General features: G+C 43.0%; 1 protein-coding gene across 2 annotated transcripts; it reads left to right on the top strand.

The window, feature by feature from the left end:
• The first annotated feature begins 550 nt into the window (after positions 1–550).
• On the top strand, positions 551–6,123 carry LOC119317914 (serine/threonine-protein phosphatase 6 regulatory ankyrin repeat subunit C-like). 2 transcript variants are annotated; one of them, XM_037592419.1, is made up of 12 exons: positions 551–666; positions 779–832; positions 1,635–1,796; positions 1,901–2,041; positions 2,296–2,435; positions 2,553–2,639; positions 2,736–2,867; positions 3,912–4,064; positions 4,836–4,937; positions 5,190–5,357; positions 5,439–5,518; positions 5,749–6,123. In XM_037592419.1, exons 1-12 carry the CDS (start codon positions 621–623, stop codon positions 5,792–5,794), a joined length of 1,311 nt encoding a protein of 436 aa, XP_037448316.1. In that variant the 5' UTR covers positions 551–620; the 3' UTR covers positions 5,795–6,123. The 2 variants fall into 2 exon arrangements, with proteins under 2 accessions (XP_037448316.1, XP_037448324.1); XM_037592427.1 differs by lacking the exon at positions 3,912–4,064.
• Positions 6,124–25,933: the final 19,810 nt, after the last annotated feature.

Genomic DNA, 25,933 nt, shown 5'->3' with positions numbered 1-25,933 from the left:
CTTCCGCCAGAGACGACAAGCGTTTGTCTCCGCCGTCATGAGCAACCGGCGGTAGACCCATGCGAGGAGCCGCTCGTCCTTGTCGGGCTCGACCGGCATCCCGCGGCGACGGCGCGTGGACCTTTGATTTTCCGGAGTGCGCGTGCAGGCCGGTGGCGCGGCCATTGATATGAGGGACGCTTAACAACCCGGGTATTTGAGGCTGGTTTGAGACATCCGGATGAGCCGATGTTTTATGATCGGTCAGTGGCCGATCCGCCCGTCCGGACTTTGAGATGCGTTTGCGGGTGCCCGGCTGTAGATACCAAACACGTGCAGTTGACCCGGACACACGACCCATTCCCCTCTCCCTTCCACTGCCCAGCAGACATCCCCGTAAACCAGGTCCGCGTACACCCACCAGAGGGCCGCGGCCTGACCGCCTGAGCTGTGAGCCACAGCAGTGCGCCGGGTCCAGCGTGCACCAAATAAACCAGAGCGAGCGAGCGAGGGAGGATGTCCAAATTCCACAACCCCCCGCTTGCATTCCAGTTTTCAAAAGAAAAAAAAACGCTTGCAACCGGCGAAGCCTTCTTCTGGAAGCCTCCCTGCCACTGCCGACGACGAGCGCGAGACGGCCCATGGCGCCGCCGTTCGTCTACGCCCGCAGCTCCGGCGACGGCACGGGTACGGCGAGTCTCCCTTCCTCTCCCTCTCACACTCTCTCTCTCTTCGACTCTCTCCGTTTCTCTCTCTAATTACGGGCGATTTGCCCCGCGCGCTTAATTTGTGTGTGCAGCTCGGGACGCGGCCCTGCGAGCGGCCTTCTACGGCGACCTCCGGCGTCTCAGAGGTTGGCCTCTCCTCCTCTTCCTCCGCCCCATCCCCATGCTCCTGGGCCTCCCCCCGCCTTGCTTGGCCATAATTTGTTGGGTTGGGCTAGGGTTTTGCTTCTGGCTGCCCGCGTCGCGGTGATCGAGTTCCCGGCTGCTAGATTAGTTAGATATGTTTTTACAGGATGAGATGATGCAATTGCCACCGCTGTTCCGTTAGCCACACCAATTCGGGTCCTAGTTGATGTGTAGGACACCAGGAATGAATGGCCCCTCGTTGATTTCCTCCTGCACTTCACTTGTGTGGAGTAGTATGCTGTTAATTTTGGTGCCAGGTTTCGCGCTTCAGGCAATTAAGTGTTAAATTTGGTGCATACAGTAATTATTCTCCGAATTATGAAAAGCAAATTGTGCGATTGTGGTCTTGTGCACTGTTTATTGGGAATCTGAGTCCTTGCACGGGCATGTTATGACTTTTAAGTTCAGAGCACTGTTTTATTTTTGGGTCAAGTCTATGTACTGATTGATTGACTGTGTGTCCAAAACGTCAACAAGTTCCTTGACTTGAGTGCAAATGGGAAACTTTTAGGTTACCCTCGGACACTCTTTTAGTTCAATAAAGTGAACTGAATTTCCAAAATCACAAATGTTAGTTCATTTCCCTAATGCCCACCAGTTTGCATCCTTGCTTGACTTACTGAGGTTATTGTCCATAATATACAACACATTTGGGCTCCTTTTCTTTTGGTTGTCTAGCTAGTTATAATTTGGCAATTTGCTTCAATAACATATTGATGCTTGGGTGTTTACTTTGGGTGAAAGCTACTGTGAAGAGTCTTGTAGACCCAAGGGTGGTCTTCTCTTTCGACAGGGATGGCCTTGGTGTTCTGCATCTCGCAACCGTCAGAGGGCATATTGAAGTTTGCAAGTACTTGGTGGAGGAACTGGGAGGAGATGTGAATGCTCCTGCTCCTGGAGTTGGAGGTCTTTATCTAACCCTTTTCCCTTTTATGGAAATTGGCATCTGTCATGTCTATGTTTGGCACCATGGATTGTCTCAATTGTGTTGTTGTGCTTTTTGGTTGCAGACTTTGCAGGCGTGACACCCTTTATGACATCTGTTCAGTCCGACGATGTTTCAACTGTGAAGTATTTGCTTGATCGTGGCGGTGACCTAACTAAAGCAGATGGTAAAGGACGCTCTGTTCTCCATCATGCAGCAACCGTAGGTAGCTCCCTGGCTCCTCACCCATGCAATTTTCGCTGTGTAGGGCACTCCAATAATATTGTAGAAGAAAAATATTGTAGTCATTTTTCATAGAGTTAATATAGATCTCTTTTCTGAAATATAATTAGTCAAAGTTGGATAAAATTGTCCCATCTATGTTTTATGCCATGGTGGTCATTTTACTAGCAGTTAATTCGCTGCTGTACACTCAGATGTGGAGCCACATGACTTATGGAATTATTTTATTCACGGCAGGAAGCTGTAAGGTTACTGAGTTCCTACTTTCAAAAGGAGTACCTGTTGACATACACTATGGCTATGGTACACCACTCCATCTAGCTGCTACCAATGAACAAGATAAAATAGTGAAGATTTTGTTGGAACACCATGCAGATGTATATAACCCTTACCATTTCTTATTTTCATTTTTCGTTTTCGAGATTTTGTTCCTTTGTATTTGATGATAATTATTACTCTTAGACCATAGAGGAATTCTCATGTTTTTCTTTCAGGCTAACACCAGTGTCACCAGTTTGGGTTCTGCCTTGATGGGTGCTCTTTTATGCCGTTCATTGAAGTGCATGAAGCTGCTGATTAAGGCCAGTATTCTATTGTCTATATTTGTTCATCGTTATGTTCTGATTTTACACCGAGATGGAACCATGAAATGTTTTATTCCACAATCCTTTTCACAGGGTGGTGCTGATGTCAATCGGATGACCTCACTTCTGATGACTCCGTTAGTGTTTACTGCAGGGCGCAAAGACTATACCAACTTTATGCAATTTTTGCTAAAGGCAGGAGCGGATCCTAATATTCCCGATGGTGTATGTTTTCTTTATTTTCTTGATCCATTGTACTAAAACTTATGCTGACAGTATTATTCAACTCTTAAGGAGGATGGTTTAGCTTTAGCAATGAATTCAGTGTGCTTTTAGTCTTTGACTATGTGATGAGAAGTTTGAATTTATCTATGTGCAGGCAATAGGTAGGCGTGTGAGCTATCATTTTAACGGTTTATATCAACAAATGCATATTGATGTTGTTGACTAAAAGAAGTTTGACTTAGGAGAAAACTAGAAAATATTTTGGAATGAAGTAGCAAATTTTGAGTTCTGGAGCATGCTCTGTTCTGTGCAATCCTGTATATATGTATATCGTTAGTCTGAAATGTTTTTGAATATGGTGGATGCCCTTGTATTGAGCCCACAGATACCCAAGATATGTCAGTGTTTCTCTATTTAATATGAGGCCGGTGCTTAACTTAACAGTTGATGAGATAGCGAGATCTCATAATGCAGCATTCAGGGTAGCCACATTTGCCAAATGTACTCATCCAGCAATCACTAAAATGACTTGACTTCTCTTAGCTTACTTTATGTTGTTTTCTTCATCCCAGCGGTTGGTACTTTTTCAATTACTCTAAAGTGTCAAATTAAATTTGTGCTTTCAATAATCTTGGACTAATTTTAAAATCCATGTATAGCTATTTGTCCTTGTTGTTTTATATATATAATTCACGGGGACTCCTAAAGGGCATTCCACTAAAAATTATTGTTGCTTCTCAATTTCAATTCTTGCCGAAATGCCTGTTTCTAATCCATTGCTGAAGGATGACCTTTTGGTATGCTGTTGGAGTATATTGACTGTTTAAATTGCTACTAGAATTCAGAAATGCTTGCTGGGATAAATCCTGGTTGAAACATTTGGTACCAACATTATGTAAACCCTGGTTCTCTCGCATGGCATTGCAGTTTACTATATGGGTTATATCTTTTCGTTATTTTCATATTCTTTTACTGCATTCTAAAGGGTCCTTTAGTTATGTAGTTAATTTCAAAAGAGTTGACATTTTTCCTTCTGTTGCCCAGTTTGGTAGGTTACCAATAGAGCATGCTGTTAGACGTGACTGCATGGAACAAGTTGAAATGCTGTTTCCTTTGACTTCCCCAATTCCATCTATCCCAAACTGGAGTATAGATGGAATCATCTCATATGAAAAATTTGAAAGTGCAAAGCCGATGGTACGTTATGTATTGTGTTGCGCCCCATGGATAAATTTTACTCCCTCATATATTGGTTGTAGTAACATCTTATATTATAGGACGGAGGGACTACTTGAATGGCTGGTCAATATTTTTTGCTCGCCAGTCCTGAATTTGTCCGTCAACTGTTATGACTTGGACGTACTATATATGCATGAGATCACAATTAAAATGATTGTCATGACCTTTTTATGGTTTTTCTTCAGAGCATCACCTCATCAAAACCATTAAATTGAAGTAGTTAAAGCTCTTAGAACAACCTATACCAATTATAATTTTGGAAGGACCAGATTTGGACCCCTTATTAGTTCTTGGCTGTTGAATGGTTCAAAAAAAAAGGTAACTTGGTTGTTCAGTATCGATTCATGAACTGCTGTAAATTTCTCGTCATGCGTAGTCTTCAAGATACAGGAGTGCTTTACAAGCATATATACTGTCGATGTGAAGTTGTGAACTGTGAAATATATTTAGTAACATATAGTAATAATTTGACATATTAATTCTAAAATATATTGGACCTTTTCCTCTTGTGATCAAATTCTTGTTGTGTGAGTAACTGCTGCATTTTGCTGTGCTATACAGCTATACTTGAGAAATTACCACAATGTGCACTTTGCATTGCAGTATAAGCATATCAGATACGAAGCTACGGCGAATGTGCAACAGAGTTGTTTAAGTTTCTGTTTTAATTGGAATATCTTTGAAACGACGGTTCATTCCTATTTTTTTTTGCATTGTTCTATCATTCAGGATCAGAGGCACCTTGAGCGAGCAAAAGCTATATACAAGTCACAGGCAGATCATGCATTCAGGCTGAAGGACTATAAGTTCGCATCAAAATCATATGATCTGGTAAGCCCCTTAAACCTTATCTATGGACAATGGTGGTTTAGAAGGCGACATTTTTCTAGGGACCGATTGCAGAACATTATTTGTTTGCTAACAAGGTTTCTAATATTGTTCTCTAGTTTCCCTGTTTATTATCTGTTAGCTTGCCATTATGATGTATTTCTGTTGGATTAATATTATTTTGCCGGACTAATCTTCCTAACCTGTCATCATGAGAAGATAATCGCATAACCTGTTGTGTTTGACCGACCATAGGCAATAGATGCCGCACCGAGTGCAACATTGTACGCAAACAGGAGTCTTTGTAAACTGCTGTTGGACGATGGTGAAGGTGCTCTATCAGACGCTCTCAGCTGCAGAATGCTGCGACCTAACTGGGCAAAAGCTTGCTACCGTCAGGCTGCAGCTCACATGCTTCTCAAAGTGAGTTACTACACGTCTAGCTTGCCATCGTGTTTCCCTACTCTACAGTCTACTCATCGTGTTTCCCTACTCTATGTCTAGGAGTATAAGCAAGCTTGTGACGCTCTCCTGGACGCTCAAAAATTAGATCCTGGAAACATAGAGGTGGAGAGAGAGCTACGGTAATCTACTGTCTTGTACTTGTTTCTTTTGAAGCATGAATGATATGTACTTCCATACTAACGACCAGCAGTCGCACGCCGGACCAGCCCGTCGAATTCCATTAGCATTTCCATTTCAATTTCACCAAACTGGAGACTAACATTTCCATTTCAATTTTTGGTGCTATTGTTCCATATAGCTCTGTGGGTTAAAGCTGAAATTTGTTCCATTTTGGTTTAACTCTGTACAGGAAAGCCATGGAATTAATGAAAGCTCCTGGTGAAGCTGACAAGTGAAGCATGGTGGTTAGCATCAGAGTAGAGCTTGTGCTTTATGCTTTGTTAGGCAGAAGTTCTTTTGGCTTGCATTAGAGTAGTTGTTCAACTGAATGTGATGGTACTTGCTGTAAAACTTGCTCACTTATGTAGAAAAGAGCTAAATCAGGCAGGACGCTGGGGTGCTGAAATGTGGATGGGCTTTACCACTTGAGTTAATTACATTAGAAGTTTTACTGAATCTAGCACAAACGCGAACGATGTTTCGTTATGAATTTTGAATACCTTCCAAGTTTTCATACTGTAGTTGAGAACAGAGAAACTGAAATAGTACCACCCTTTCATTTGCATCTTCCAACATTTTAGGGCCATTAAGTCATTCTTAGTTACATGAGGAAGATTTATTCAACATGGTTGTTGGCTCACTGCTTCTGTGAATAAGCATGTACTCCTCTACATATTGATTGTTTCAGTAATAATACATTTGTAAACATCATCTGGATTGCAAAGTTTTTGAATACTTGTACATCTCAAGATCAGTTGGCTAGAGAAGTACTCCCTTCGTCCGGAAATACTTGTCATCAAAATGGACAAAAAATGATGTATCTAAAACTAAAATACATCTAGATACATCCCCTTTTATTCATTTTAATGACAAGTATTTCCGGACGGAGGGAGTAGCACCTAGTGACTACTTTAGATGAAAAAGAATACTGTACATCGGCTGGAATTATGCTAGGCAATTTTTTTGCATGGTAATATGTGTCTCATTTATATAAGGATCATAGTACAAGTCATGTACATACCGACCTTACCGACCTAACAAACTGAAAAGACAGCAAAAGGCTAGCCTTTGCACACAGGAAGACTAGCCAAGAAGTAAAACTACAAATAAAACTGAAGAATTCTCTGAGCTTGACACCAACGTTCGTCACCTGCCTCTGCCATCACCATAGCAACCACCAAAGGAGAAAATGACAGATCACCTTCACACCCGAGCTCGACGCGGCTCTATCGCTGATATGCAGTTTTGCGGACCTCCAAGGTGGCTTGCCAATAAAGGCGAAACAACTGTCGTTGAACGAATCAGATCGGGGCAACACCCCGAACACACCATCGAACTCCAGATCTGTCACCCTGCCCAACTATGTCACCCCCGCCCAACTAAGAAGTTAGAGAAGGAAACCATACCTGCCTGCCACGAACCATGAACCCAACACACGATCCACCATCTTACAGATGCCGCCGATGCAGACCACAATCTGCATTCGCTCTTGGACTACCTTCCAAGCTCCGTGCTGCGCTGGAGCAAACGTCGTCGCAATGACGGAGCCCGAGGACACAGGTCCACCACGAGGATGCCGCTGCCGCCACACCATCCTCTTGCTTGAACAGACTAGTTTCCAAACCCACCCAAAAGCGGATCGCCTCGTTGGAGAAGGGTCTGAAGACTTATTAGTTGGCATCGCCATCACCACGAATGAAGCCAAGACGATGAACAACCCAAAACCTTAGAAAACTAATGCCTAAAACAATCCACACGTGTGGATCCGGTAACCCCCTCACCACTGACGACCGAGGTCGTCAGTGGAGGGGAACCGCCGGAGGATCACTACTAAGGAAATGCCTATACACAAGAGCTTAGTAGTAGCGCTTTTTACGATAAACCGATGCTACTACTTATCAGTAGCGCTTGCTCATGGTAGGCACTGCTACTATGCACTTTACCAGTAGCGTCGTGTTCATAAAACACGTTACTACTACAATTGCCAGAACATTGCCGGCAGGCCAGGCACAGTAGTAGCGCTTGTATGTAGAAAGCGCTACTGCTATTGTACGTAGCAGTAGCGCTTTCTGCATACAAGCGCTACTACTATAGGCACCTTATCCACACTCCGGCCCGCGCTCGACCTCACTCTCCCCCTCACACACTCTCACTCGCGCGCCATCGCTGCCGCCGCCCCCCGCGCCGGTTTTCTCCCGCCGGCCGCCCTCGCCTGCGCCAGCTCTCCTCCCCGCCGGCCTTCTCCCCCGCTGGTCGCCCTCGCCCGCGCCGGCTCTCCTCCCCCCGGCCCCCTCCCTCGCCGTTCGACCTCCCGCGCCGGCCCTCGTCCCCCGCCGACCGCCCCTCCCCCGCGCCGGTCGTCCTCCACCAAGAGGTACTCCTCGTCTCTCCTCCTTCCTCCTCCCTAGTTAATTTTGAACCCTAGCTAGTTGAAAAATTTAGGATAAATCTTAGAATAATGTAGTAGGTTATGATCTTAGGTGTTCAATCTTAGGTGTTTAATTTTAGAATAATGTAGTATGAACCCTAGCTAGTTATGATCGAACCATGTTCAAAATGTAGGTTTTTAATTAGGTGTACTTTATATAATTTAGGTTTTTAGGTGTTTAATCTTAGAATAATGTAGTACGAACCCTAGTTATGATCGAACCATGTTCAAGATGTCAAATTTGTTGTTATTTTTTTTTAGTTAAAGCATTTATTCCCGCATCGACGTCGACGATGCCTATCCCGCATCCTCGTCGTCGACTCAGCGGAGGACACCTACTTGATCAGAGGGGCCATGTCCGGGACTGGGCTCCGCCGGGCTGGTACTGGGAGGTGCTACCTTCCGGGCAGCGTAGCTTGGTGAGGAGCCAGCATGTCGTTGACCCGAACCTTATTTGATGGCGGTCGCGTGGACCAGTGACGGTGCGGAGGCTTGAGGACCCCGTGGAGGTGGTACGTCACCGTGTCAGCGAGGAGGACGAGCACGTCCGTCGCTACATGGTTGCGTTGGAGGGAAGGTTGTCCAATACCTGGCAGGTTCTTCAGGGATCTCACTGGAGCTATGATCCTGTGATAGTTCCTTCTCTTTGGGTGTCCACCGCCCGCGCCGATACCCGTCGTTAGCTAGGGTTTTAGCTATATTAGTGATGTTATATGTATGATACTATTCGAGATGTATTACTGATAATATTCGACGATGTACGGACAAAATAGATGATTTAGTTTTGCTTACTGAATGCATGCTAATTTGAATACTTAATTATTTTACGATTTCATTTTGCTTATTGAATGCTCAAATTAGAAAACTACTCCTACTTTGAATGCCCAAGTGGCTGGCCATGTTTGCAGGTTACACCTCCGAGTGGCCTATGTTTTGCCGGGGTGTTGGTTAATTTCCGTTCCCGCAAATTTCAGGAGCTCGATATGTCCTTTTTTAGTAAAGGTCATGCCGGATTTTTCCATGAATTCTGGGATGACTTGTGCTAGAATATGTAGGAAATATCGAGTGGACTGGATTTTCTAGAAAGATAATTAAACAACATATTGGGTTGACTTTAAGTCTGTCGAGGCCCCATACATGACAATCAAAAAATGAGTGAGGGAGTGTGTCCACCATATGTGAGAGAAGAATAATGCCGACTGTTGTCATGGGGGTCGCTTCTCCTTCACTCCCGTGTGCTAGACATTTTGGTTGAATGCACTCGGGGATGAAGGAAGGAGGGACCATCACCAACAGTCGAATATATACACCACGTGAGCTGAGAGTTTTCAAAAAAAAAAAATACTCGACGGACCGATAGTCAACCCGTGCTGAATAATAATGATCTAATTTAGTTTTTGTAGTACATATATTGAATTGTACAAGTTTAATATTTGAATTATGAACCTCTACTTCCTCTACACCCGAGTAGTTGCCTTCGACTGATTTTCAATGTTTCAAATATGAACATATATAGGAAATGTCTGACGATGAAAGGAAATTTGGTATGTGCGAATACTGTGAAGACGAGCGCGACATGTGTGACAGGCCTCACCTAGTTGATGGTAGGCGCTTCAACATCGTGCTAGATGAGAACTTCGAAGTGGATACAGTAAGTCTTTTTTCGTAATTAAGCATGACTTCTGCTACTTCTGCTTTTTTTGCTTCACCTTATAATTTAATTTTTTTACAATTCTACTAGCGTATCCCCTGTCATGCAAGAATCTATGTCTTGGATAAGATTGGTTTTAGTACTATGGAAAGTATGGAGGTAAAGAAAGTTCAGTTGAGGACCGAGCATGGTTATACTTTTGTCGCAAAATTATACAATGCAGACACCTACTCCTATTTTGAATGCAAAATTTGGAGAGCACTATGCAAGGCTTATGCATTTGATCCTAATATGGTTATCACCTTTGATATTCGCCCGGAAGATGAAATTGAAGGTAATATAGACATCTGGGTCGATGTGCAGACGCCTCCAGTTCTACCATTATGTGAGTTTCTCAACCATATTTATGTCTTGGATATTGTTTATTCAAAAATAGTTGAAAACTATTTCTATTGACAGCTTATTTTCATTCAAGCAAACCTGTCCGGCGCTTGGTAGACATGACCTACTACTATTCCGGGGCTGAACTAAACTGCGAGGAGATAAGTCATTATGTTTCTGTTGGAAATATGCCCTAGAGGCAATAATAAAATGATTATTATTATATTTCCTTGTTCATGATAATTGTCTATTGTTCATGCTACAATTGTATTAACCGGAAACAATGATACATGTGTGAATACATAGACCACAACATGTCCCTAGTGAGCCTCTAGTTGACTAGCTCGTTGATCAACAGATAGTCATGGTTTCTTGACTATGGACATTGGATGTCATTGATTACGGGATCACTTCATTAGGATAATGATGTGATGGACAAGACCCAATCCTAAGCATAGCACAAGATCGTGTAGTTCGTTTGCTAAAGCTTTTCTAATGTCAAGTATCAGTTTCTTAGACCATGAGACTGTGTAACTCCAGGATACCGTAGGAGTGCTTTGGGTGTACCAAACGTCACAACATAACTGGGTGACTACAAAGGCACACTACAGGTATCTCCGAAAGTGTCTGTTCGGTTAGCACGAATCGAGACTGGGATTTGTCACTCCGTGTGACGGAGAGGTTTCTCCGGGCCCACTCGGTAATGCATCATCATAATGAGCTCAATGTGACCAAGTGGTTGGTCACGGGATCATGCATTATGTAACGAGTAAAGTGACTTTCCGGTAACGAGATTGAACGAGGTATTGGGATACCGACGGTCGAATCTCGGGCAAGTAACGTACCGATTGACAAAGGGAATTGTATACGGGATTACTTGAATCCTCGACATCGTGGTTCATCCGATGAGATCATCGTGGAACATGTGGGATCCAACATGGGTATCCAAATCCCGCTGTTGGTTATTGGCCGGAGAGCTATCTCGGTCATGTCTGCGTGATTCCTGAACCCGTAGGGTCTACACACTTAAGGTTCGGTGACGCTAGGGTTATTAGGAAGACTTGTATGTGATTACCGAATGTTGTTCGGAGTCCCGGATGAGATCGCAGACGTCATGAGGAGTTCCGGAATGGTCCAGAGGTGAAGATTTATATATGGGAAGTTGTAATACGGTCACCGGAAAAGTTCGGGGGCATACCGGTATTGTACCGGGGCCACCGGAAGGGTTCCGGGGGTCCACCGGGAGGGGCCACCTCTCCCGGAGGGCCTCATGGGCCATAGTGGGAAGGGAACTAGCCCTTAGAGGGCTGGGCACATCCCCCCTTGGGCCCATGCGCCTAGGGTTGGGGGGGAAACCCTAAAGGGGGCGCCCCCCTTTGCTTGGGGGGCAAGTCCCCCCCCCCTCTGGTCGCCCCCCTCTAGATCTCATCTAGAGGGGCCGGCCCCCTTCCTCCTCCCCCTATAAATAGAGGGGCGAGGGGAGGGCTGCACACACAGCTCCAAGGCGCATCCCCTCCCCTCCCAAACACCTCTCCCCCTCCGTAGAAGCTTGGTGAAGCCCTGCCGGAGTGCTGCCTCTCCATCACCACCACGCCGTCGTGCTGCTGCTGGAGCTTTCTTCCTCAACCTCTCCCTCCTCCTTGCTGGATCAAGGCGCGGGAGACGTCTCCGCGCCATACGTATGTTGAACGTGGAGGTGCCGTCTGTTCGGCGCTAGGATCATCGATGATTTGGATCAGATGAGTACGACTCCATCAACCCCGTTCTCTTGAACGCTTCCGCTCGCGATCTACAAGGGTATGTAGATGCACTCCTATCTCTCTCGTTGCTAGATGACTCCATAGATTGATCTTGGTGATGCGTAGAAAAAACTTTATTTTCTGCAACGATCTCCAACAGTGGCATCATGAGCTAGGTCTATGCGTAGTTTCTATGCACGAGTAGAACACAATTTTGTTGTGGGCGTAGATTTTGTCAATTTACTTGCCACTACTAGTCTTATCTTGTTTCGGCGACATCGTGGGATGAAGCGGCCCGGACCCACCTTACACGTACGCTTACATGAGACAGGTTCCACCGACTAACATGCACTAGTTGCATAAGGTGGCTAGCGGGTGTCTGTCTCTCCCACTTTAGTCGGATCAGATTCGATGAAAAGGGTCCTTATGAAGGGTAAATAGAAATTGGCATATCACGTTGTGGTTTTGGCGTAGGTAAGAAATGTTCTTGCTAGAACCCTATAGCAGCCACGTAAAAACTTGCAACAACAATTAGAGGACGTCTAACTTGTTTTTGCTGCATATGCCTTGTGATGTGATATGGCCAAAAGGATGTGATGAATGAAATATATGTGATGTATGAGATTGATCATGTTCTTGTAATAGGAATCATGACTTGCATGTCGATGAGTATGACAACTGGCAGGAGCCATAGGAGTTGTCTTTATTTATTGTATGACCTGCGTGTCACTGAATAACACCATGTAATTACTTTACTTCTTTGCTAAACCGTTAGCCATAGTAGTAGAAGTAATAGTTGGCGAACAACTTCATGGAGACACGATGATGGAGATCATGATGATGGAGATCATGGTGTCATGCTGGTGACGATGATGATCATGGCGCCCCGAAGATGGAGATCAAAGGAGCAAAATGATATTGTCCATATCATGTCACTATTTGATTGCATGTGATGTTTATCATGTTTTTGCATCTTATTTGCTTAGAACAACGGTAGTAAATAAGATGATCCCTCATAACAATTTCAAAGAAAGTGTTCCCCCTAACTGTGCGCCATTGTGAAAGTTTGTTGTTTCGAAGCACCACGTGATGATCGGTGTGATAGATCCTACACTACAAGAAATATGTCAACTTATGACCTTCTGTCAGTGACCCTGGAAGAATTGGTCATAGATTTATGACCATTTGAGACCAATTGGTCAAAAGCTGTTCGAGGGGCTCCAAACCCTAAACCATTGCGACCATTTTGGTCAGAAAGGTCATAATTTCCTTACATGAAATGGTCATAAAGCTAACAGTGCTAGTCCGCTGCCTTATTTCTAGTTGTTAACGACCAATATAGATGGTCATAGCCTTGTAAATTGTGGTGGGTTGCTATGACTAGGCGCCACCTCATCAGTTTTGCCTATGTGTCATGTCCATGTGGCAGTTTTTGCCCTAGGTTGTGAAGCAACCTATATTTCTGTCATTCCCAAAATTCCCAAAAAATCTCATAAATTCTTTGGGTCATATCTTCGTCAAATATGTAAAAACCTTCCTTGCCTAGTTCAAAAATAATTCAAAAATATTCATTTTCCTATTCTGTTCAGAGTAACAGTTTGTGAAGGAAGTACCACTTTGGCATGTCCAAATAGTATCCATTTTCTACAATGCTTTCCTATGCCCAAATAACCATCCTCCACCAAATGCCAGCTCAATCCATTCATTATTTTGAGCCGAGCTTCAACATTCGTATTTATGTCCAGTGTGGTGGTTTGCAAAGCAAGTACCACCTAGGCTCCTCCTTTTGAGTTGAAAATTTGTGAAAACGGTGTTCTTAGTAACTGATCATCCTCAGCCAAAACTCACGCCCATTAGCCATGTACATTTCCCGTACAGCTAATCAAACACTTGGCTGCTAATTCATGTTTGAGCATCGATTGGTCTCCTCGTGAGAATCTTATGTTGTAATTTTCTTCCTAGCACCAACCTGGGGAGTTCCCAACCCACTAGACATGCCTAGGCCGCCCATAACACATGGCAACGCCATGGTCACGCGGTGACCACGCGGCGGGCATGCGAGTTTACGCGCTCTAGAGTTGGGGCCCTCGGCCACCGCCCAAACCTCGACGTATCGCCACCAAACCATGTATTTATGATTAAATAGGTCCTTATGTAACTAGAAATGATTTTTGGAAAAAATAAATAGCAAACTATTAGGCAGCTGCAGTTCAAATTTGACCCGCTTCCAACTGAATCGGCAGAAATTTGTCTTTTTCACGAGAGGTGGATCAAAATTTTTTACACCAGACCATTTTGTAAATTGTGCATTAAATATGGCCTAGTATTTTATAAAAATGATTTGGTCCAATTTTGCAACAATTATTTGGTAGTTCCTTCACAAAAAAACCTCCTTTCGGGCACGCGAAAAATGGAAAATGGTTTTTTCGTCCAACGAAAATGAAAACTTCATTAGGCAACATTGTTTACTATTCCAATATGCACCCTTGTGCACAATATGAGATTATTTGAACAAACTATGCCATGAATGTGGCCATAAGATTGATCATTTGGCTTGAAAGCCATGAATCTTCACACTTGATAGCTCATTTCTGAGAACACTTTTTTTAAAATAATTACCGTATTACAAGTTTATTATTTTTCCTGGAAACTTGGTCACATATAATGACACAATGCGAAGGTTTTCCAATTTTTTGATTTTTTTTGAATATTTTATGCCCGTTTCAAAATGCGGTCAAAACGGTGGGCTTGACCATTCCTAGCTAGTGGTTGAATCTTGGAAAACTTTTGGTGTTTCTATGATTAAATAGATACTTATGTACCTAGAAATGATTTTTTTAGAAAATAAATAGCAAACTATGAGGCAGCTGCAGTTCAAATTTGACCCGCTTCCAACTGAATCGGCGGAAATTTGTCTTTTTCATGAGAGGTGGATCAAAACTTTTTACACCCAACCATTTTGTCAATTGTGCATTAAATATGTCCTAGTATTTTAGAAAATTGATTTGGTCCAATTTTGCAACAATTATTTGGTAGTTCCTTCACAAAAAAACCTCCTTTCAGGCACTCGGAAAATGAAAAATGTTTTTTTCGTCCAAAGAAAATGAAAACTTCCTTAGGCAACATTGTTTTCCATTCCAATATGCACCCTTGTGCACAATATGAGATCATTTGAACAAACTATGCCATGAATGTGGCCATAAGATTGATCATTTGGCTTGAAAGCCATGGATCTTCAGAGATGATAGCTCATTTCTGAGAACACTTTTTTAAAATAATTACCATATTACAATTTTATTATTTTTCCTGGAAACTTGTTCACATATAATGACACAATGCGAAGGTTTTCCAATTTTTTAATTTGTTTTGAATTTTTTATGCCCATTTCAAAATGCGGTCAAAACGGCGGGAATGACCGTTCCTAGCTAGTGGTTGAATCTTGGAATTTTTTTGGTGTTTCTCTGATTAAATAGATACTTATGTACCTAGAAATGATTTTTGGAAAAAATAAATAGCAAACTATAAGGCAGCTACAGTTCAAATTTGACCCGCTTCCAACTAAATCGACGGGAATTTGTCTTTTTCACCAGAGGTGGATAATAATTTTTGACACCCAACCATTTTGTCAATTGTGCATTAAATATGGCCTAGTATTTTATAAAAATGATTTGGTCCAATTTTGCAACAATTGTTTGGTAGTTCCTTCACAAAAAAACCTCATTTTAGGCACTCGAAAAATGGAAAATGGTTTTTTCGTCCAACGAAAATGAAAACTTCCTTAGGCAACATTGTTTGGAATTCCAAGATGCACCCTTGTGCACAATATGAGATCATTTTAACAAATTATGCCATGAATGTGGCCATAAGATTGATCATTTGGCTTGAAAGCCATGAATCTTCACGCATGATAGTTCATTTCTGAGAACACTTTTATAAAATAATTGCTGTATTACAAGTTTGTTATTTTTCCTGGGAACTTGGCCACATATAATGACACAATGAGAAGGTTTCCCAATTTTTTGATTTTTTTGAATTTTTTTATGCCCGTTTCAAAATGCGGTCAAAACGGCGGGAATGACCATTCCTAGCTAGTGGTTGAATCTTGAATTTGTTTAGGTGTTTCTCTGATTAAATAGATACTTATGTACCTATAAATGATTTTTGGAAAAAATAAATAGCAAACTATGAGGCAGCTGCAGTTCAAATTTGACCCGCTTCCAACTAAATCAGCGGAAATTTTTCTTTTTCACGAGAGGTGGATCAAAACTTTTTACACCCAACCATTTGGTCAATTGTGCATTAAATATGGCCTAATATTTTAGAAAATTGATTTGGTCCAATTTTGCAACATTTATTTGGTAGGTTCTTCACAAAAAAACCTCATTTGGGGCACTCAAAAAATGGAAAATGATTTTTTTGTCCAAAGAAAATGAAAACTTTCTTAGGCAATATTGTTTGCCATTCCAAGATTCACCATTATGCACAACATGAGATCATTTCATTGAATTTTTCATGTGAAAAAGTAGAAAATGACCCACCCCCCTAAAAACTCATTTCACATAACAATTTTTAAAAGATATTTGTCTTATTCCAATTGCAAGTTTGTTAGTTTTCCTAAAAACTATGTCACATTTGGTGACACAATGAGAATGTTTCTTTTTGATTTTCTCATATCATAAAACTGTTTATATGATTCAACACCTTTTTTTGAAAAATATGGTTCAACACCTTATTTTTAGTCGATTACGACCAATTCAGAAGGTCATAACGTGTACTGCATTCTGATTGGTCCGTAGTCATGTCACGCGGATCGTGCTCAAACGCCGTCGGATGCTCTCGGATCCGACGGTAGCCCTTTCTCCCTCACCCCCTCCCCCTCTTTGTCTGAAAAAAGAAAAAGAAAAAAGAAAACTCCCTCACCCTCTCACCCCACGAACCCTAGTGCTCCAGATCCGCCACCCGCTCACGCGCTCCCTCTCCCCCATCGCCGCCGCCACCCCGCCGACCCGCCGTCCGACCCCGCCGCCCGCGCCCGCGCGCCACCACCCGCGCCCACGCGCCACCACTCGCTTCTCCTCGCCTCCTGGAGGACGTCCGCCGCTCTTCCTCCGCCCGTCCCGGAGGCCTCGGTCGGCGCCCTCCTCCGCAGGGCTGCCGCGCTCGTCCAGCCCTCGGCGCCCGCGTCCGAGCGAGAGGAGCTCGCTGCTCGAGCATGCACAAGACCCATGGCGCCCTCCCGAGCTCCTTCGTCTTCATCGAAGCACCACAGGACCAACAGCTCCACCGCACGTGCCCACCGGCGGCAAGAGTCCCAGGCCAGTGAGCTAAGTCTCTCCCTTGCCTTCTCGTTTTCCCGTGCTCCCTTTCTTCCCTTCCCTTGCTAACCTCCCGCTCTCTCTGTCCTTTCCTCGTTATGACAGCCAACGCCATGGATGGACTCTGTCCAGGATCTCACCGCTCGTACCCGCTTCCTCTGGCCACCGAAGCCTCTGACCAGCCTCGTCGCGTGGACCTCCTCCCCCACCTGGCAGATCCGGCCTCTCCTGCCCGTTGACCGCGCCGCCGGAGCCCTGCATCGCCCCTCACTGGTTCTTGCTTTGATGCCCAGCTCTGTAAATTTTTTCACTCACTCTACTTGTTTTGATGTGGAGATGTGAGGAGTTTGTAGTTTCTTTGTGTGCTTGGCCGATGGGGTTGTTTTTGGCTTTGTTTGGTCTGTGCTGGATAATAGTCTAAAGCCTGAAGGCGATAGGAACCATGTGTGTGTGTATAGAACCTTGAGGTTGCAGGCTCTCATGGCTAAATGAATGGATTCTAGTGGTTAACTGGCAAACTGAAACATTCATGAATTTAGTCACGAAATTGGCAGGCAGATGGATGTCTTTGCTGTAAAGATTGATTTACTGTAATCTGCTTTGTTTACCTTATTTCGGCAGTTTCTAAACGTCATATTAATTGAGGCTTTAAACCAAGAATTTGTTACTGTGTCTTTTAAGTCCTTAGAACTCCTAAGAAAATTAAAGAAAGTTTTCTGGTGTGCCTTGCAATAGCTGGAAACAATCGAGTCATGTTGATGTTGTCAGGCTTGGTAGATTCAGTTTGGCATGGATTTGGATCAAGTTTGCATTCTGAGATAGGTTTGTGGGATTTTGCTGCTGGTGCTGTACACATGTTGCTTGCCATTTTTGCCTCTAGAGTCGGTAAACACTCTCTAAACAACTGACAAGAACAGCAGATGTTCACGCTGTCAGTGTGTCGGCTTGGAGATTCGACCTGTGATATTACTAATATTTGTACTATTTGTCTTATGTTCTTGTTTGTATTCAGTCAATGCCTCCAATGTGGTCGACAGCGAGTGCATCGGGGATTCGGGGTCTTCTTCAAGAAGGATAAGACCAGGGCCTCCAATGGATCATTCAGTGCTCCACTTCTCCTCTTCTTCCTAACCATTTCCTGTCTTCCTGCCGTCACATGCAATGGCTACTTGTCGCCTCCTTCTTAATTAGTACACATGGAGCTTAAACCAATTGTATCTGGAATTCAGTTGTAAGAAAGTGTCTAATCTGAAACAAGGCATGGGTGGGAATTCGTTTGGTCTAGAGTACACTGCAATATGTTTCTTGTATGCTTTAGCCACTGTTAGATTATAGTACTACTACTACTAGTCTATATATGCAACTTGTCTACAGTAAAATTATTTGACTTGTTAAAACTGCCACACATAGTACTGCTACTAGTCTATATATGCAACCAGTACCTATGTTTCTCAATATAAAGACGTTTTGGTAGTTTAAATGATGGATGGAGTGATAGTTACAGTAGGTTTGAATCCCAATTTTTCCGTGGTAGCACAACAACTGTTGTGTCGCTCCTTATGTTAGCCGTGTTATTCTTCTGACCTAGCTGGCTATAGCTTCATCCTGCTGGCCTTTTTTGGACATTGTGCCGTTGGTTCTCATTTCACCTCATTTTATTGGTATATACCTTCAGAATTGTTTCCATACCAAGGGCCATGTTATTGTTTGAATTTTAGTTTTGTTCTGGTAATACAGAAAGTGCTCTGTTGGTTCTCAGTTTACCTCGTTTTATTGGTATATATTCCTGCAGGCGGAGCAGCGGGTGGGGGAGTAAAATCAGGCGATGGCAAGCAAGTCAAGGCCGTCACAACGGCCGGCATGCACCACAAGGAGGAGGATGGCCTCTTCACCTACTCCGGCCCCGTCCTCCCCGACTCCTGGTCGTGCCCCTGTGCATGATAGCGCCCTCACTCTTCTACTTCTACTACCTACTGTTGCTCTTGTGCTGCTATTATACGATGGTAGTATGCTGCTGATGATGTTGTTGATGCCATGCTTTTTGTCTTGTCATGCACTGAAATTAATTGATAGCATTAGAAGCAAATTTCCCATCATCCTTTAGCTGCACTAGCCTTGTGTATTTGGCAGGCATATGCATATCTGTAGCTCTTCCTTTTTTTTGATAATTCACTCATCTGTAGCAGTCACATATCTGTCCTCGTAACATCTGCTTGATCAATGCTATTTTGTTCTCATATAGAATGTCCATTTGTTGCTGTCTATCTGCTTGCTGGGTGTCATCCAAGTGTGGGATGTTGTTGGTGATCCTCCGTAGATTTACAGTGTTAGTTTTTCCTTCTGTTCTAGTAGACCCGATTGAGCTGGATTGTTCAGCTAGGGTGGGTGCGCACATCAAGTGCCAATTGTCGGTCATCCACCGTGGGTTTGTTTTCTTCACTTCTGCAACAATACACCAAGTGAATCATGCGTCCACTTATAAGTAGACCCAGTTACATCATGAGTGGTGGATCATTGGTCGTTTAAAATGGTTTCTTAAGAGTGCTGACTTATTATTCAGTGAATTTTCTCTAATGTGTCTAAAATGTTGTCTTTGTGCCTACTTCATTGTTGTCATTCCTATAGTGTGCCTTTTCAGTTTCATTTTATTGTAATATCGCCCAGTTTTACAGTGTAATTTACTGCATAGTCACTGTAAAACTTGTAGGTATTACAGTGGAATACCTAAGATTTTTTTAGGGAGTTACACTGTAAATAACCCATTTTATACATTGTATAAACTGCAGGTATTTACAGTGGAATTCCTCTATTTTTTCACTGTATATCCTCAATTTATATTACAATGTAAAGTCCCACATTTATCATACTCCATGCTTTATCTCTCATTTCTTGGTCTTTTGACATTGTAAATTGCAGCTATATTAACGCCCTTATTTTCTTGTGTATTTCCAATGCTTTTTAACTCTGTATTTCCTGTTGGTTTACTGTTTTTACCCTGATCTAAATATATTTCAGTGTTGCTTTCAGTCTATTAGAACCTGATGATTCCAGTTTTTTTACTAGATTCTTTGATGTTTTCTGCAGAAAAATTCATCTAAAAGGTGTCCGTACATCAGAAGGGTGAGCACAAGGAGTAGGAGACTGTTGGCGTTTTGTAAAACCTGATGATCCTGCTTTTGTACATCAGAAGTAGCAGCAGTAGGGGAAGGGTTATCTGGGAATTTAATGTATCTTCTCTCTGTTTGTGAATGAAATAGTAATTATGTATGTGATTTAATGTATCTTCTCTCTGTGAATTTCATGTATGTTTCAGAATGTGATTTGAAAATGTGTGCAATGAAAACATGACTCCTGCGACCCACTTATCAAAATAATTTGAGCACATTTGAAATTTTTGACGTGTGGGACCAGTGTATGATATTATGATATTTGGGACAAATGTAAAATAGTGGAAAATAAAATAGCAAAAAGTAAAAGATCATACGCTGTAAAAGGCCGCATCTAGAAATAAAAGTGCTGAATTGTTGGGCCAGGCCCATGTAGCTAGAAAAAATTAATAGAGAAAAAATATAGTAAAAAGGCCGAATTGTTGGGCTCGGCCCATGTAGAAAATCGAATTGGACCGGGCTGAATCTTGTGCCACATCAGCTTGCCACGCTGGATGCCTACGTGGCCTGGGGGAGGTTGCTAGTGACCAAAACGCCACAGTAGGAATATTTTGGTCGTATACGTCTTTGACCATTCCAGAAGAAAGGTCGCTATAGTCAGTTTACGACGGCCAGCTTTTGACATTCTGTTTTTGGTCACAAAAAGGTCATAAATGGAAATTTGTGACCTTTCAGTGACCAATAGTGGTGGTCATAAGTTGACATATTTCTTGTAGTGCTAACGTTCACATACAACGGGTGTAAGCCAGATTTACACATGCAAAACACTTAGGTTGACTTGACGAGCCTAGCATGTACAGACATGGCCTCGGAACACAAGAGACCGAAAGGTCGAACATGAGTCGTATAGAAGATACAATCAACATGGAGATGTTCAGCGATGATGACTAGTCCGTCTCACATGATGATCGGACACGGTCTAGTTGACTCGGATCATGTATCACTTAGATGACTAGAGGGATGTCTATCTGAGTGGGAGTTCATTAAATAATTTGATTAGATGAACTTAATTATCATGAACTTAGTCTAAAACCTTTGCAAAATGTCTTGTAGATCAAATGGCCCACGCTCATATCAACCTCAACTTCAACGCGTTCCTAGAGAAAACGAAGCTGAAAGATGATGGCAGCAACTATACGGACTGGGTCCGGAACCTGAGAATCATCCTCATAGCTGCCAAGAAAGCATAGGTCCTAGAAGCACCCATCCCAGCGAACCAAGACGTTATGAACGCTTGGCAGTCACGTGTTGATGATTACTCCCTCGTTCAGTGCGGCATGCTTTACAACTTAGAACCGGGGCTCCAAAAGCGTTTTGAGGAGCACGGAGCATATGAGATGTTCCAAGAGTTGAAAATGGTTTTCCAAGCTCATGCCCGGGTCGAGAGATATGAAGTCTCCGACAAGTTCTATAGCTGTAAGATGGAGGAAAATAATTCTGTCAGCGAGCACATACTCAAAATGTCTGGGTTGCACAACCACTTGTCCCAATTGGACATTAACCTCCCGGACGAGGCGGTCATTGATAGAATCCTTTAGTCGCTCCCACCTAGCTTAAAGAGCTTTGTGATGAACTACAATATGCAGGGGATGGTGAAAAATATTCCTGAGGTATTTTCAATGCTGAAATCAGCGGAGGTAGAAATGAAAAAGGAACATCAAGTGTTGATGGTCAATAAAACCACTAGTTTCAAGAATGGCAAGGGTAAGAAGAACTTCAAGAAGGATGGCAAGGGAGTTGCCGCGCCCGGTAAACCAGTTACCAGGAAGAAGCCAAAGCACGGACCCAAACCTGAGACTGAGTGCTTTTATTGCAAGGGGAACGGTCACTGGAAGCGGAACTGCCGCAAGTACTTAGCGGATAAGAAGGCCGGCAACACCAAAGGTATATATGATATACATGTTATTGATGTGTACCTTACCAGTACTCGTAGTAGCTCCTGGGTATTTGATACCGGTGCGGTTTCTCATATTTGTAACTCAAACGCTGCGGAATAAGAGGAGACTGGCGAAGGACGAGGTGACGATACGCGTCGGGAATGGTTCCAAGGTTGATGTGATCGCCGTAGGCATGCTACCTCTACATTTACCTACGGGGTTAGTTTTAAACCTCAATAATTGTTATTTAATGCCAGCTTTGAGCATGAACATTGTATCTGGATCTCGTTTACTACGAGATGGCTACTCATTTAAATCCAAGAATAATGGTTGTTCTATTTATATGAGAGATATGTTTTATGGTCATGACCCGCTGGTCAATGGTTTATTCTTAATGAATCTCGAACGTGATGTTACACATATTCATAGTGTGAATACCAAAAGATGTAAGATTGATAATGATAGTCCCACATATCTGTGGCACTGCCGCCTTGGTCACATTGGTGTCAAACGCATGAAGAAGCTCCATACAGATGGACTTTTGGAATCTCTTGATTTCGAATCATTTGACACGTGCGAACCATGCCTCATGGGCAAAATGACCAAGACTTCGTTCTCCGGAACAATGGAGCGAGCGACCAACTTATTGGAAATTATACATACTGATGTGTGCGGTCCAATGAGCGTTGAGGCTCACAGTGGCTATCGTTATGTTCTCACCCTCACTGATGACTTAAGAAGATATGGGTATGTCTACTTGATGAAACACAAGTCTAAGAACTTTGAAAAGTTCAAGGAAATTCAGAATGAGGTAGAGAATCAACGTGATAGAAAGATAAAGTTCTTACGATCAGATCATGGTGGAGAATATTTAAGTCACGAGTTTGGTATACACTTAAGAAAATGTGGAATTGTTTCACAACTCACGCCGCCTGGAACACCTCAGCGTAATGGTGTGTCCGAACGTCGTAATCGCACTCTATTGGATATGGTGCGGTCTATGATGTCTCTTACCGATTTACCGCTATCATTTTGGGGATACACTTTAGAGACAACTACATTCACTTTAAATAGGGCACCGTCTAAATCCATTGAGACAACACCGTATGAATTATGGTTTGGAAAGAAACCTAAGCTGTCGTTTCTAAAAGTTTGGGGATGCGATGCTTATGTCAAGAAACTTCAACCTTAAAAGCTCGAACCCAAGTCGAAAAAATGCGTCTTCATAGGATACCGTAAGGAAACCATTGAGTATACCTTCTACCTCAGATACGAAGGCAAGATCTTTGTTGCCAAGAACGGGTCCTTTCTGGAGAAAGAGTTTCTCTGAAAGAAGTAAGTGGGAGGAAAGTGGAACTTGATGAAGTACTACCTCTTGAACTGGTAAGTAGCGTAGCTCAGGAAGATGTTCCTGTGGTGCCTGCACCGACTAGAGAGGAAATTAATGATGATGATCAAGGTACTTCGAATCAAGTTACTATTGAACTTCGTAGGTCCACAAGGACACGTTCCACACCAGAGTGGTATGGCAACCCTGTCCTGGAAATCATGTTGTTAGACAATGGTGAACCTTTGAACTATGAAGAAGCGATGGCGGGCCCAGATTCCAACAAATGGCTTGAAGGCATGAAATCCGAGATATGATCCATGTATGAAAACAAAGTATGGACTTTGACAAACTTGCCCGTTGATCGGCGAGCGATAGAAAATAAATGGATCTTTAAGAAGAAGTCGGACGCGGATGGTAATGTTACCATCTATAAAGCTTGACTTGTCGCTAAGGGTTATCGGCAAGTTCAAGGGGTTGACTACGATGAGACTTTCTCTCCCGTAGCGAAGCTAAAGCCCGTTCGAATCATGTTAGCAATTTCCGCATACTATGATTATGAGATATGGCAAATGGACATCAAAACAGCATTCCTTAATGGCTATCTTAAGGAAGAACTGTATATGATGCAGACAGAAGGTTTTGTCGATCCTAAGAATGCTAACAAGGTATGCAAGCTCCAGCGATCCATTTATGGGCTGGTGCAAGCATCTCGGAGTTGGAACATTCGCTTTAATGAGATGATTAAAGCGTTTGGGTTTATGCAGACTTATGGAGAAGCCTGCGTTTACAAGAAAGTGAGTGGGAGCTCTGTAGCATTTCTCATATTATATGTGGATGACATACTTTTGATGGGAAATGATATAGAACTTTTGGACAGCATTAAGGCCTACTTGAATAAGTTTTTTTCAGTGAAGGACCTTGGAGAAGCTTCTTATATATTAGGCATCAAGATCGATAGATATAGATCGAGACGCCTCATAGGTCTTTCACAAAGCACATACCTTGACAAGATATTGAAGAAGTTCAATATGGATCAGTCCAAGAAGGGGTTCTTGCCTGTGTTGCAAGGTGTGAAATTGAGCTCATCTCAATCCCCGACCACGGCAGAAGATAAAGAAAAGATGAGTGTCATCCCCTATGCCTCGGCCATAGGGTCTATTATGTATGCCATGCTGTGTACCAGACCTGATGTAAACCTTGCCGTAAGTTTGGTTGCAAGACACCAAAGTAATCCCGGCATGGAACACTAGACAGCGGTCAAGAATATCCTGAAGTACCTGAAAAGGACTAAGGATATGTTTCTCGTTTATGAGGTGACGAAGAGCTCATCGTAAAGGGTTACGTCGATGCTAGCTGATAACCCACAAGTATAGGGGATCGCAACAGTTTTCGAGGGTAGAGTATTCAACCCAAATTTGTTGATTCGACACAAGGGGAGCCAAAGAATATTCTCAAGTATTAGCAGCTGAGTTGTCAATTCAACCACACCTGGAAACTTAGTATCTGCAGCAAGGTGTTTAGTAGCAAAGTAATATGATAGTGGTAGTAACGGTAACAAAAGTAAAGATAGTAAAAGTAATGTTTTTGGTATTTTGTAGTGATTGTAACAGTAACAACGGAAAAGTAAATAAGCGTAAACCAGTATATGGAAAACTCGTAGGAACCGGATCAATGATGGATAATTATGCCGGATGTGGTTCATCATGTAACAGTCATAACATAGGGTGACACAGAACTAGCTCCAGTTCATCAATGTAATGTAGGCATGTATTCCGAATATAGTCATACGTGCTTATGGAAAAGAACTTGCATGACATCTTTTGTCCTACCCTCCCGTGGCAGCAGGGTCCTATTGGAAACTAAGGGATATTAAGGCCTCCTTTTAATAGAGATCGGAACAAAGCATTAGCACATAGTGAATACATGAACTCCTCAAACTATGGTCATCACCGGGAGTGGTCCCGATTATTGTCACTTCGGGGTTGCCGGATCATAACACATAGTAGGTGACTATAGACTTGCAAGATAGGATCAAGAACTCACATATATTCATGAAAACATAATAGATTCAGATCTGAAATCATGGCACTCGGGCCCTAGTGACAAGCATTAAGCATAGCAAAGTCATAGAAACATCAATCTCAGAACATAATGGATACTAGGGATCAAACCCTAACAAAACTAACTCGATTACATGATAAATCTCATCCAACCCATCACCGTCTAGCAAGCCTACGATGGAATTACTCACGCACGACGGTGAGCATCATGGAATTGGTGATGGAGGATGGTTGATGATGATGACGATGACGAATCCCCCTCTCCGGAGCCCCGAACGGACTCCAGATCAGCCCTCCCGAGAGAGATTAGGGCTTGGCGGCAGCTCCGTATCGTAAAACGCGATGATTTCTTCTCTCTGACTTTTTTCTCCCCGAAAGCCAATATATGGAGTTGGAGTTGGCGTCGGAGGGCCACTAGGGGGCCCAC

This window comes from Triticum dicoccoides, chromosome 1B (genome assembly GCF_002162155.2).
Source record: "Triticum dicoccoides isolate Atlit2015 ecotype Zavitan chromosome 1B, WEW_v2.0, whole genome shotgun sequence".
Lineage (NCBI taxonomy): Eukaryota > Viridiplantae > Streptophyta > Magnoliopsida > Poales > Poaceae > Triticum > Triticum dicoccoides.
The sequence above is the reverse complement of the archived record's forward strand: the minus strand, read 5'-3'. Positions and strand labels throughout refer to the sequence as shown.

Coding starts and splice junctions, on each gene's coding strand:
- LOC119317914 (XM_037592419.1), top strand. CDS start 621: ATGGCGCCGCCGTTCGTCTACGCCCGCAGCTCCGGCGACGGCACGG. Junction 2,640..2,735: donor GCATGAAGCTGCTGATTAAG/GCCAGTATTCTA, acceptor TCCTTTTCACAG/GGTGGTGCTGATGTCAATCG. Junction 4,938..5,189: donor CATCAAAATCATATGATCTG/GTAAGCCCCTTA, acceptor GACCGACCATAG/GCAATAGATGCCGCACCGAG.